The following is a 14164-nucleotide window of genomic DNA, read 5'->3' as shown; positions in this document are numbered from 1 at the left end:
ACGACATTAAAAGCGGGGGCGGCCGGAAGTCAAACTTGATTTGTGAGCTTTCTGTCGCTGCCATTAAAGAAGTAATTATCCACCATTCATGAAATAATGTAAAAAAAAAAAAAAAAGAGATAGGGGATGAACAAAAACAAAGCACAACAAGTTTTAAAATGAATTGGTTCGCAAACTTTTGACATCAAGTAACAGGTAAAAAAAAATTCTTACAGGTAGTTCGCAAAGTGGTGGTATAGTGCAACTACTAGTTGGCGCGTTGGCCTGACAGTTCTGAGAATCGGGGTTCAAATCCATCCATCCTTTTCTTTTGCTGCTTATCCTCACGAGGGTTGGGGGGAGTGCTGGAGCCTATCCCAGCTGTCAACCGACAGGAGGCGGGGTACACGCCTGAACTGATTGCCAGCCAATCGCAGGCCACATACAATCACACCTAGGGGCAATTTAGAGTGGGTTCAAATCCCCACCTGTGGAAATTTACATTTTCTCCCGTGCCATAGGTGTGAATGTCTCAATGTGCCCTGCGATTGGATGCCAGCCAGTTCAAGCGCCCCACATCCTCCCCAGTGACAGCCGAGATAGGTTCCTGCGATCCTTGTGAGGATAGGCGGCTCAGAAAACGGTTGGATGGTTAGCTCCCCAAATAACAACATAACCATCTCTTTAAAATACAGTATCATAGTGGGCCCAAGTGTGCGCCAAACAAGGCATCATTTTATTCCTTAAAACGATTCCATATTTAAGTCAGTACTTAACTAACATTAAGCAGTTCGGCAGCATCCCATTTTTGGGACATTACGATTTTCACGCATTATATCCTTCAGTACATCAAAATATTTAAGTGTTTTAATCTGAAGTCATAATTTGGTCTCAAAGACAATCCAAGTACCCTCTCGTGGGCAACATCCCATTTTTGGGACGAGATTATAAATGAATAAAATTTATCATATAACTTAACCATAAACGAAAAATAAGTATTATTTCCTTGATTGTGGCCTGTTAGGAGATTTTTATCTCAAGAAGGCGAAAAATTGCCACCCTGCCCATGAATGGGTTAATTGCAGAAAGGATTCAAATTAAATGTAATGCATGTAAGTTCAATGTACTCACCACATGTTTGAAATAAAAAAGTTCTGAAGTTTAAAAGTAAATGTATTGGTAAAGTATTTGGAAGTTAAATAGAGTTCAATTGCACTTAACAGTTACACACAAAAAAAAAATAAAAAATTAGTAACAAAAGTTTTTTTTCCCGTTTGTTTGTGCCCTGTGAGGAAAGGAAACGAGAACATGAATAAATGCTTTATATAAGACACACAAATACAGAAAATATATATACACACCATGCATTAAGACCCTCAAAACATTTAGTTCCGCTTCACATTCCTGAAATCTTCTCTATTGATCCTAAGCAAAATCATTCCAAATAGGCAAATCAGTCTCAAGAAACAGTCACAAATGAATATATATATATATATATATATATATATATATATATATATATATATATATATATATAAAATAGTCACAAAAAGGGATAAAATGGACATTTTGTGAAATATTCCAACAGTTTTCAGGCACTTGGGAATTCTGGAGGGCAACTGCACATGAAAAAAAAAAATGGCACTCTTGAATTGGTTATTTCACAAAAACAACATGATGCAATGACGACGCCAATAAAAAGTAGAAACAGTTGAGCTAGATACCATGCAAATATAAAATATATTTTTCACTATTTTAAAACTGCTCCTAATACCTCCATTCATAAGAAAACTGTATTCTTGTAACCTTTTTTTTCCCATAAAATGGAATTTTTTTATGCAACTTTGCTCTTTAAAAAAAAAAAATACTTTATAGCAGTATCTTCTTCTCCTTTAGGCTTGTCCCGTTAGGGGATGCCAGGCGTGTCATCTTTTTCCATCTTAGCCTATCTTCTGCATCTTCTTTTGACAATTCCCCCCCCCCCCCCCGGTAAAGCCCTAATATTCCTTCATACAGAGCCAACAGAAATATAGTTGAGCAGAATTTCAATGCACACTTCACAGTTTTGAGTGACATTTAAATGCAACTAAATTGGACAATCAGAGAAAAAAACATTGACCGTCAGTGTCACTCCCGGTGTGATGGTCTGAGCGCTCCCCCGTGCTGAAAAGTCTTGTGATGAATGCCCGTGCATGTTACTAACAGGGGAACTCTGGGTACACAGACGCTTACTGGGAACTCACCCGGTCTCATCGTTCCCCTTCTTCTACATAGAGGGAGCTAACATAGGTTATAACTAGAGATGAAAGTGAACTTTTGTGAAAATTCCTGAAGAGCAACGAGGGTGTGAAGTCCAGCTAGGGGAGTCCGCCGCATGCACCCCCGTGAAATTTTTGAAAAAAATGGATGGCTGGAGAGCATTCTGGGGATACCTGTAAACAAAATTCAGACAAAAATTGAAAGTAAAATTTCCAAGTCCTGACCAAAAAAAAAAAAAAAAAAAAAAAAAAAAAAAAAAAAATTGGGCAGAAGTTGCCAAAGGGCCAAGCCCAGATTTTTTTGCCCCCCATGCCCCCATCACCGAATAGCACAAAATCACATTTGTCATTAAAATATGCTTAAAATACGCCATCTTATCTCAAGACAAATGAATTAAGTGAACTATTCAATAAGACATCTAAAATTGTCCTTTTCCCCATATATTATAGTATAGATATAGAATATACACAAAAATATATAGTAGAATTTCTACACTGTACAGCACACATGATAAAGAAGTTGATCTTTAGTAATTACTATTAACGTTTAAGTCTCAAACTTGTTACGTCGCGTTGTACTGATACACTCGACCACATTGCTCACTATCTTGGATATAGATCTAGTAATACTAATACTATCATGAGTTGCAGGCTTGTTTACTCATCGTTTATGAAATAAACACGTAAATCAATGTCAAGACTACAGAAAATAAGCGACGTCTTGAGAGAATGCGAAGGGAGGGCCGTTACCGTTACTCGTGTTAGCGCCTCAACATGGCTACACTCGGGAGAGCAAAACAACGAACTCAAACGCATGTTCGTTCAATGGTCTCAACTAATATCCGGATTAATTTTAGGCAACTTTTCCTCAATTTTCATGAAAACTTGAAAATCCGGAGGACTTTCATCACTGCTTATAACCTAACCTTAAAATAAAAGTTGATGAAAACATATACACATGTATGTACGTTCACTCTGTTCGTCTTTCTGAGGCGTCCATAGCGAACATGAACGCTCGGCGATCCGTTAGCTCCCTCTATGTAGAAAAATGTGAACTATGCGACTGGGGGATTTCCAAGTAGGCGTTTACTACGTACCCAGAGTTCCCCAGCTAGTAACGGACGCGCATTCATCACAAGACTTTTCAGCACGGGCGAGCGCTCAAACTGTCACCGGCAAGTGACCCTAGCACACAAACTCACGACAACGGCAAAATTGCGACCCCTGGTGTTCTTATCATGAACCAACGTTTAGAGGCACCAGATATTGTACTCCATTTAAAAAAAAAAAAAAAAAAAAATGAACCACCAATAATGCAACTCCATTGTCAATGAAAAAGCAGCTGGGCTGTCGTAGTTATATTCCAACACAAAGCCGTAAAACAGGCAGGAAATCAAACCAGAGCTGTTAACATAAGAACGTGTATTATCACAAAGTTTGTGACAGTTGTATGACAAAACCAAAGTGGGTTTTTTTTAAATGTGATATCAAATTGACAATTTTTTACATTATGTCCATATTAGAGTCATTCTATGGAGGTCTAAATAGCCAAGATACAGGATGCTTACAAAAAGAATCCCAGCAATAGTTGTAGAAACCCTCACACAAAGCAAAAAATTCAGTCGTGTTTGCACTTGGTGTGCAGCAGGCCTTATATATAAAAATTGCTGCAAGTCAAAAGTTGAATGAAATGTTGCATAAACTTGTGAAGGAGGTGGAAGATGCTGCTTTTTTTTTTTTTTTGGTGTTGTTTTAATACGAGAAGCCGGTTGCGGTCTCACCTGAGCAAACAATAATGTCTCCGGAGCGTCCAAAAGCTCTGTGCATCCATGGCTCTCCCTAGCTGTGCATGAGGTATTGGTGGAAGTAGATGCCGAAAAGTGAACTGATCACCTGGCAGGCTGCCACCCACCAGGTGAAGAAGGCAAAGAAGCCCCTGAAGAAAAGCGGCGTGAGGACAGAGCGCAGCGCCGTCACCATCTCCAAAAGGCGGGCCACAGTCACTTGGACGTCCTCCTCCGCGTCCTCGGCTAACTCATCGTCTTCGTCCGGAGCGCTCAAGATGATTGGCGCCGCCGTGGGAATCGGCGAGGAGGGCGCCACGCTGGAGGTCTCGACCGCGTTTGCTCCGACCCAAGTGAATCCCCCTAGAAGAAGAAGTTATCAGAATTCAACCTCCACAAATAATCAAAAAAGTGTACTTAACGATTGAAAAAAAAAAAAATGAAAAAAGAAATGTTCCAAACAAAGTTCTTGAAAATTATATGCAAATATATTGTTATATATCTATATTTATCATCATTAATGATTCAGAAAATAACTGACTTCTTTTCATCACTCATTTAGTAAGTACCGTAATTTCCGTCCTATAAACCGCAACTTTTTTCACACGCTTTCAACCCTCCGGTTTATGCGGTGAAGTGGCTAATTTGGGCATTTTTTTCTAATGGCCGCAAGGGGGCACTCGAGCGGAAAAGGTAATAATGAGAACGGTGGAATATATATGCTGAAGAAGTGACTTTTACCGGCCTTGTTAGCGCTGTGCTAGTGTGCTACTGCTGTGTTACTGGCATGTCTCAGTGATATTTACTGGTAAGTTTTATTTTAACCGGCCCTGTTAGCGTTAACCCTGGTGCGGCGCTAGCGTTAGCACTAGCTTTAGCACTGTGCTCGCGTTAAACTCTCTCTCTGTACAGTCTTTCTTTGTAAATATCTCGTGTTTCAATGTGGGCACTTGCGGCTTTTACACAGCTGCAGCGTATTTTCGTACCAAATGGTATTTCTTTTACAAATGTACTGTGAGGCTTGTAACCAGGTGCGCTCTGTAGGCCAGGAATTACGGTAGTCAGAGTAAGTAAGTAAAATTCTCTAATCAACTGTTAGTTCAGTCAACCTCTGTTACAGAAATGTTAGCTCAGGTTGGTTCATGAGTGATTTTTTTTTTTTTTTTTAAATATTTAACATTTTTTGGGGCCGCATTGCTGGTACATGTTTTGACATGCTGCAGCTCCTGCGTCTGTGTCAAGTAACCCTCAGACTACTGTATGATTTCTGTTCATCAGTATGACCTTTTTTTGCTGTTTTACTCTTTCATGACCCCATTCCGTTATGATTTCCCCTTCAAAGATCAACCATCGTGGGATCCTGCAGTCACTCGCTCTGTAATAGAGACGGTGGCGCTGAAGAGACAACATGAAGCAGAACTGGAGGTGGCAGAAATGAAGATGTTGAGGTCCTTGCTCGGAGTGAGCAGGTGGGATAGGATTAGAAATGAGCTAGTGAGAGGGACCGCCAAAATTGGATGTTTTGGAGACAAGGTAAGAGAGAGCAGACTGATGCTTTGGACATGTCCAGAGGGGAGAGAGGGAGTATATTGGTAGAAGGGGGCTGAGGATTGAGCTGCCAGGCAAAAGAGGGAGAGGAAGACCAAAGAGAAAGTTGATGGATGTTGTGAGGGAAGTCATGAGGGCACTTGCGGTTAGAGAGGAGGATTCAGGAGATAGGCTAAGATGGAAAAGGATGACATGCTGTGGCAACCCATAATGGGACAAGCTGAAAGGAAAAGAAGAGGAATTGGACACTCTAAATTGCCCCGAGGTCTTATTGTGAGTGCGGTCGTTTGTCTCTATGTGCCCTGCGATTGGCTAGCAACCAGTTCAGGGTGTACCCTGCCCCCTGCCCGTTGACAGCTGGGATAGGGTCCAGCACTCCCGCAACTTTTGCGAGGATAAGTATTATTGGTTGACTTCAGGATAAGAAGAAAAAAAGACATTTCAGCTATTTTTATTGGTGTCAAAGGTCAATATGGAAGGGTTAAAGTTAGTTGTTCAAATTCTTTGGCCATGATCAGTAGTTGTGTGTGTATAAGGTGGAATTACTGACCCAGTGCCTTGAGGGCCAGTGTGGAGAAGAGGATCAGAACGATCGGAACCACATACTGCAGAGTCACTACGCTCAGGTAGCAAAACACACGTGTGACCTGGAGAAACAGACAGTTCAATTCAATGGATGATTTCAAACTCATGGTGAAGAAAATAAATCCACTCACTCACATTTGAAAAATGTATAAAAGGTGTGGTCAGTCATGCCTGCAGATATAAAGTTATGGGTGTGTGTTCTGTTTGTAATTATGAGTGTACCCCTTTAAGAGCGGAGGGGGAGGTGTCAAGTAAACGAGGAAGTAGAAGTAAGACGATCAGCAGCTTTGTTAGAGACTGTGTGCTTCCGTGTTTAAAAAAAAAAAATAAATAAAAAAAAATAAGGTTATGGTTCACTGCGCACACTAGGGTAAGTACAGTATCATAAATTAAGTTATTAAAGGTGGTAGAAATGAACATAAAGTGGTGGTCTGACCTTCCTCTGGATGTCAATGGCGGCAATACGTCCAGCTTCCTTCTTCATTTGTTCCACCCACTTCTGGGCCAGGTTGAGGTAGGCCTGCAGGTGGTAGCGGATTAACGCTAACCGCAGGACGCACAGAGCCACGACGGTCCACAGACGCACGCTGTCAAAGGTGTTGCTGGACACCCTGCAAGGTAAGGGGAATTAATTCAAAGGGCGTTCGCAAGTGACCGTCCGGTTATGCGGAAAATGTTGCATGGACTTGCAGCATGATGGAACTTTTCCCCAGAGGCGCGTTGGCGAGGAAATCCCTGGCCATGGGTTTAACCCACAGAATCAACACGACCACCGGAGATAGGAAGCTCATGTGTAGCAGAATCCTAAAGGAGACGTTGATTAAGTGAGCACTGAACTGCAGTTCCTTCAAATGTCTGTTAAATGCATCGTCACTTACTGGATGAGCGGACGACCTGAGTTCATCTGCACAGCGTCCAGGTGAGTCTGAGCCAGACGCAATCCAGGGAACGCCATCAGGGCACCGACGTAGGCGCAGAAGGCAGCCAGGGTGAGTTTCACGGTCAGCTTGGTGACGGGGATCCTTGACACCAGCGATTGGCCTCTTGAGTTTCATGTTCCACACCCGTGAGAACCCCGAGGCAACGATATCAGTGAACTTACGACCAGTCGGCGTAGCCCTGCTGCTTGGCGAACACCTCCAAGTTGTCATAGAGGCTGGAAAAGCCAGACTCCAAGCCAAACTCCAGGAAGTCATCTCTGACCACGAGTACCAACATGGCTACCAGGAGGCAGAGGAAGCCGAAAGCGAGGCACACTGAACGCTCGCCGCCCTCCTCCGAGCGGAAGTAGTGGCTCATCAGCGTGTGGAGGGTTTTGCTGAAGGGTTCGGGTTAACGAAAAACTCTCTCTCACGCAGAAAACCACACCTGTAAACGTGCGTTGATTCAACAACACAACAGTGAGAGTAAATGTGTCAAAAGGGACCAACAATGTTGTGCGAAAGGAAAGTCGAGACCAAGTTTAAATCTCTCCTAATTCGTTACGCTTCAGAGATCAAGAACGGAAGCAGTGTCATTAAGACTGATAAACCTCAACTGTCATTTGTATAGAACACAGGTGTCAAACTCAAGGCCTGGGGGCCAGATGTGGCCCGGGGAGGGAAATTGTGTATCAACTTTCATTCGTTTTTTTGTTCAAATATGTGCCAAAGTTTCAAATTGTCATGATACATGATAACATTGAGGTAATACAAGCATTTTTGTGTTACCAAACAACAATAGTTGGAAAATCCCATTACCCTTGACTTCTTTCTGATTCCAAAACTAGTTCATAAATTTCATATGGAAATATGATGAGGCGGTTAAAGATTTTTACAATTTCACAGCCATCACGGCCCTTGGAGGGAAACCGCAAGTACAATGTGCAGGGATGAGAATGACCAATTTGGAAAAACACTGAAAATGTCTGCTTTGGGCACAAAAATTCTTTAGAAAACACACTGTTAAATGGTGACCTCAAGTTACTTCTAACAGCGTAAATACAGGGCAATCATAACATTTTGAAAACTTAAAATATGAGTCCAAACAACCAAAATAATTTTGCCAAACTTCAAACATAAAAAATTTGACTGAGGGAAATTTATATCAAATAGGCTACTGCACTTACAAGTTATACTTCAGAAATAAGTACAGAAGTAATTTGTTTATATATGTATACATAATATGAGAGAATGAGAGAGAGAGCTCATGAACTATAAAAGTGAGCGATAAAATGCATGACGTACTGGCCAAGTGCTACAGATAGGCCTAATCGTATTAACAGTTGTCAATGATATAATATTTGAGAAATTGACATCCAACTTTTGTGTCAGCACTTTGCCGGGAACGTCCACTTTTTGTATGCGTTTGGTCAGACATGTTGATACCGTTGCCGTTCCTATCTGCACGGTTACACTTTTTTCAAGCCATGGCCATCTGAAACAGTTTTTTTACCCTGTGGTTTTTATCAATTTCCCTGGCACGATCTTCCATCTTTTTGCCCCAAGATTTCCACCATACTGGCAAACATGCAGACCGCTCGATAACATATGCGTATGAATGTCTATAAGTTATAACTATGCCGTAGTAAACAGAATGCTTCTCTATGAAATGCTAACATCGGAGGGAAAATACCGATGAAATACCACCAAAATGCTACCGGAAATCGGAATGTTGCCGTTATTATAAACACCAAATTTAAATCCAACAGGTAGCAATTCCGTTTTCCGCTAATTTCACGACGAGCGTTGCCAATAGATGCTGGCGGCCGTTCTTGATCACAGCCTCACCCCACGTCAAGCCGCAAAATAAATAAATTAATTAATTAATTGGGGGGGAGGGGGGAAATCAACGAATCTACACTTTTCAGAACAATGACATTTTCAGATGAAAAAACTCGGAATTCCGCGAATTCTCATCCCTGTATATCTGCCTTTTGCACGGAGCCCCTTACAAAGCAGGATATTGCTGTACCTGCCAGCCAATTACAGTTTTCATGACTTAAAAAAAAAATGCAACTTGTATGAATTCACTTGTAGATTTTTAGATTCTTCCCAAAAAAAAAAAAAGGATACAGTCCGAAAAGAACGGTGAGAACACACCAGATGGCGCCGATATTCACCTCCTTGCTGGCATCCACCACATTGTAGTAACACTCCGTGAAAAGGAAGACGCCGGCCGCGTAGACGGCAAAGTCAATCAGCCACTGGTACTCCAGGAAGAAACGCAGCACTGAGAGGAAATGTATAAAGGAAAAAAAGATTATTTTAATTTGTAAGTGTGCGCGTGTGCTAGTTGGTTCATGTAGTTTTGGGAAAAAAAGCCTTTGCCAAACCGAGGGCGTCCATGGCATTGACTGGAGCTTTCTCCAGGTGAAGGTTTATGTCTCTGGGCACAGTGAGAGGCTTGTTTTCTCCATTTTGTCTCCTGAGAATACGACATCTACACATTCAATCATATTCCTGTATGAACTTTGTAAAACCAAAGAACCAAAATTTTGTCCCACCTGTCTCTCCTGTTTGTTTTGGGCATCTGCTTCCCAGCGAGAGCGCACAGCTCCCCCTCAGATGGGTGCTTGAACCGGAAAAGACTGAGAGAGGAAAAAAAACAAAACAGTGAAGTCCATTTTTTTTTTTTTAACCCACACGAACGCAAAAGTGGATTGACAGCCACTTACCTGCCATTACAGAGGAGCCAGCGTGCAAATGAGCAATGCGGCGCCATCCTCTGCATAATGCTGGCGGTCAGCAAACTGACCACCAGCTGGATTCCCATCAGTGCCTAGTTGTCAAGACATAATCACACACATTTAATATCTGTTTTATGGCGCTTATTCCCATTCGACAGACAGGTCACAGATGAGCAGGAGCCTGTCCGTTGAGTGGGGGAGGTTGCGTGCTACCAGGAACGACAATGGACCTTTCCAAGGCGATCTTAAGCTCCGCCCCCTTAGCCATATCACACAAGCTTACAAAATGGCGATTGAACAGACCACGTTTGAAGCGAACTCCGGATAATATTGGGTTATGTTTTTTGCCAAATGCATCAGACTTCCCCAAGAGTGTTCTAAAGAGAGGTCTCAACTATTTCTCGCAAGAATATGTACATGGAATTAAGATTTTGGACGGAGCGGGACGCAACGTCAGAGTTACAGCGAAATGTTGGCGATCGATGCAAAAAAATAAAAAATAAATTGACGCCTCACAAACTTCATATTGAAATCCAACAGGATCAAACTGTGGAATCGTACTGCGCATGTAAAGCAGGGTGAGTACTTTTTACTTGGAAAGATCACGAGTAATATTGTAGTCTTTATATGTGAGTGGGTGTATTCATTTGACTTGGCTCGTAATCAAACTCCAGTGTCCTGTCTTAAAAGTCCAATGTGATACAAATAGGCAAATAGACATTTTGCTTGCATGACATTGCACATTTAGTATCACTATGCCGACTCTTTAGCATAAAACATTACACACTTCACTCAGCAGATCAGTGATACACTAACGAAGTGAAAGTTGTTCTCCTGCAATGTATAAAGCACTGATAATAATTCAATCAAACTCAGAGAAGATACTTCTCCCTTACCTTCAAACATACAGCCCTGCGTTTGTTATTGTTCACATTTAGTTGTGCGTGCGCTCTTCCACAAGCCTTAATCCATCGTAAACATTTCGTCAACTGCGTGTTATGCTTTGGAAAATGAATCAACTGTGCCCCTTGTAACTTATCAGGATATCTTTCATCAGAATTGCATGTTCCCCAGGCGCATCTGAGGACCATTTTCTTTGTAACGTTAACATTTCCAAGTGCACGCTACTGACAACCAGCATCGCTTGTGAGACAATATGGCGAGAGGGGCGTGTCAAATTAGGGGTTAAAACAATGCGGCTATCTGATTGGCTATTATTGTACGAGTGATTGACAGATCGGAAAGGTCCATTTGTGCTCCACTACAGGTAAATTCATTTCAACCTTATGCAACGGAAGTCGCTCGGAAAACACACACAAATAGTTCATTTTAAGATATTGCTGCAAGCCAAGCGCGAATGAATGAAGCAGGCAAGTGGCTGCCGGGCTAAATTTAACCAAACTTGAGCAGCTGTCACTGCTGCTGGAGCCGCGTTAGCACGTTAGCATAACCGGCTCACGCGGCCAAACGACATCATTGTCAAACCGCCCAGCCGTTGGGAAAATAACTATAAATGAACTTTACCATTTTTTTTTCTCCAATTTGGCGCTCGCTCCGATGAAGCGCAGCAGAGATTTGCCGAGCGTTGACTACAGCCGAAAAAGGGACTTGTGAAGTTTCCTCTTCTATGCCTGTGACGTAAGCAGCAAGGGTGCGTTTCCGCTTTGCAGTTTTTGCTTCCTCCCGAGCACATGGCGGAGGAATCGCTTCAGAGTCCCGGATGTAGTCGCGGGGTCAAGTGTTGCCTTCAAATACTCTTTGAGAATTTAAGCAATTAGTAAAATACGGTATTTTGAATGGATGACAATCTAATCATTGACGAAGATAATTTAACCATCTGTGTAATACAAACATACAATCTGTATTTTGCTAGTAATCTGATGTTAGAGTAGCCAAAAATGTACTCACGTACTGTTACTTTAGATACCATATCACCTAAAGTCCTCCAAATAATTATTTGAGTAAGAGTATTAAATGAAAAGCCACTCAAGAACTATCAGTGCATGGACAACAAATAGACAAACACGCGTACATTATTTTATAGAACCACAAACAGCATTTCATGATTGTTTTGGATGAAGTCACTCATATATGATTTCATGAAAATAAAGGGGCAACTTTTTAAAATATTGTCAGCAGCTTTTAAAATGCCAATCGCAGATCTTTTGCAAATTTCTCCAGGATATATCTGAACATATTTCAGCCACATGTATAGCTGTTTTAGCCCATATGGGCGTGCCTAAATTTAGATAATAAGAACGCCTAAATTTTGAGGGATTATTTATTCTTTTTACTATGTATGTCTTAAACAAGGTAGAAAAAGTGTATAATCACACAGTAGGATATTTGGAATATACTATATCGCAACATTTTTATCTGTTTTTGTTTATGAAGCAGCAGCAAAAATTATTTACTGATTATTTGGAACTTTAAACTATAATTATCTGCCTTAATTGCTTTGTATAAAGCCATCGCACCATTTTATTTATGAATGATAATCTCATCATTTCATGCTTCCTCCGACCTGTACTTTTACGTTTGGTTGGGTTAAAATGAGCATTAAGGTGATGATTAGGCTTAAAGTCTTTGATACGCTCCTCCACATAGTCATGAAAAGAGACACAGAGCTTTTCCTTCCGTTGATGCAAATAGGTAGCAAACCATAGTAATTACCAAGTAATTACAACGTGCATTCTCTTAATATGAGATTATTGTAAGGAGTTTGGCCACTGGTGGCTGTTATTGTCTGCGCAGACCGAAAGACCCCAGACCCGGCCTGCCTGCGCACGCATCATAATGTCAGCTCATCCTTTTTTTAATACGCGAGGCCTCCGACCGTGCATCGGCGCCGCCTCTGCGGACTTCCTACCCAAATCCATTCACCCTATTCAAATCCGCCGCTTTTATCCGGGCGGTCGTCTCATTTGATGTGGAATCCCCTCACGCTGCTAACTGATGGCGCTCCTCCTGCCGCAAGATGTGCTTGATCCTTCGCCCCGTGCATTTAAGCGCGAGAGCGTAACGTCGTGATGGAAGAAATGGTGTGTGTGTGTGTGGGGGGGGGTATTGTTGGTGCCGCCCCATCCAGGCGATTCCGTGGGGAGGATAAGTTTGTGTGAAGAAGGGGGACATGGCTCCAATTAGGTTTTAATTAGAATGGCAACTTTTAAATACAGCAAACACTTTTACGTCTTCGGCTTGTCCCGTTAAGGGTCGCCACAGCGTGTCATCTTTTTCCATCTAAGTTTATCTCGTGCATTTTCTTCCCTAACCCCAAGTGCCCTCATGTCTTTCCTCACAACATCCATCACCCTTCTCTTTGGTCTTCGTCTCGTTCTTTTGCCTGGCAGCTCCATCCTCAGCACCCTTCCACCAATATACTCACTCTGTTGCCTCTGGACATGTCCAAACCATCGAAGTCTGCTCTCTCGAATCTTGTCTCCAAAACGTCCAACTTTGGCTGTCCCTCTAATGAGCTCATTTCTAATCCTATGCAACCTGCTCATTCCGAGCGAGAACCTCAACATCTTCATTTCTGCTGCATCCAGTTCTGCTTTCTGTTGTTTCTTCAGTGCCACCATCTCTAATCCGTACATCCTGGCCGGCATCACCACTGTTTTATAGACTTTGCCCTTCATCCTAGCGGAGACTCTACTGTCACATAGAACACCAGACACCTTCCGCCAGCTGTTCCAACCTGCTTGGACCCGTTTCTTCATTTCCTTACCACACTCACACTCACCATTGCTCTGTATTGTTGACCCCAAGTATTTGATGTTTTCCACCCTCGCTATCTCTTCTCCCTGGTGCTTCACTCTTCGCCCTCCACCCCTCTCATTCACGCACATACAGTATATTCTGTTTTACTCTGGGTAATCTTCATTCCTCTCCTTTCCACTGCATGCCTCCATCTTTCTAATTGTTCCTCCACCTGGTCCCTGCTTTCACTGCGGATCACAATATCATGTGTGAACATCATGGTACAAGGGGATTCCAGTCTAACCTGATCTGTCAGCCTATCCATTACCACTTTAAACAGGAAGGGGCTCAGTGCGGATCCCTGATGCAGTCCCACCTCCACCATAAATTCTTGTGTCACACCTACAGCACACCTCACCATTGTTCTGCTGCCATCATACATGTCCTGTACTATTCTAACATACCTCTCTGCCACACCAGACTTGCTCATGCTGTACCACCGTTCCTCTCTCTGTACTCTATCATAGGCTTTCTCTAGATCCACAAAGACACAATGTAGCTCCTTCTGACCTCTGCACTTTTCTACTAGCATCCTCAAGGCAAATAATGCATGTGTGGTACTCTTTCTAGGCAACAGCAAACGC

At 42.3% G+C, this 14164-nt stretch overlaps 1 protein-coding gene and 1 long non-coding RNA gene across 2 annotated transcripts in view; one reads left to right on the top strand and one right to left on the bottom strand.

Annotated features, from left to right (window-relative positions):
* Positions 1 to 1483: 1483 nt before the first annotated feature.
* Positions 1484 to 11525, bottom strand: tmem161a (transmembrane protein 161A). Its single transcript, XM_061825812.1, has 12 exons — positions 11346 to 11525; positions 9810 to 9913; positions 9639 to 9722; positions 9468 to 9559; positions 9208 to 9364; positions 7257 to 7472; positions 7033 to 7176; positions 6845 to 6958; positions 6591 to 6765; positions 6120 to 6216; positions 4019 to 4384; positions 1484 to 2411 (listed from the first exon to the last, which is right to left on the bottom strand). Exons 1-11 carry the CDS (start codon positions 11346 to 11348, stop codon positions 4077 to 4079), a joined length of 1494 nt encoding a protein of 497 aa, XP_061681796.1. The 5' UTR covers positions 11349 to 11525; the 3' UTR covers positions 1484 to 2411; positions 4019 to 4076.
* LOC133503848 (uncharacterized) overlaps positions 11047 to 14164 on the top strand; it is a 35472-nt gene continuing 32354 nt past the window's right edge. Inside the window, exon 1 of the long non-coding RNA XR_009795848.1 lies at positions 11047 to 11088. This is a non-coding gene — a long non-coding RNA (uncharacterized LOC133503848). The remainder of the gene's footprint in view (positions 11089 to 14164) is intronic.

The sequence above is a fragment of the Syngnathoides biaculeatus genome, chromosome 7 (genome assembly GCF_019802595.1).
Source record: "Syngnathoides biaculeatus isolate LvHL_M chromosome 7, ASM1980259v1, whole genome shotgun sequence".
Taxonomy (NCBI): domain Eukaryota; kingdom Metazoa; phylum Chordata; class Actinopteri; order Syngnathiformes; family Syngnathidae; genus Syngnathoides; species Syngnathoides biaculeatus.
This window is presented reverse-complemented; position numbering and strand designations above follow the sequence as displayed.

Bases quoted from the DNA above. Each gene is read 5' to 3' on its own strand.
- tmem161a (XM_061825812.1), bottom strand. The intron at 6,959-7,032 runs GTAAGTGACGAT...CGTCTCCTTTAG, and splicing joins TCAGGTCGTCCGCTCATCCA to GATTCTGCTACACATGAGCT. The intron at 6,217-6,590 runs GTCAGACCACCA...CTGTTTCTCCAG, and splicing joins CCATTGACATCCAGAGGAAG to GTCACACGTGTGTTTTGCTA.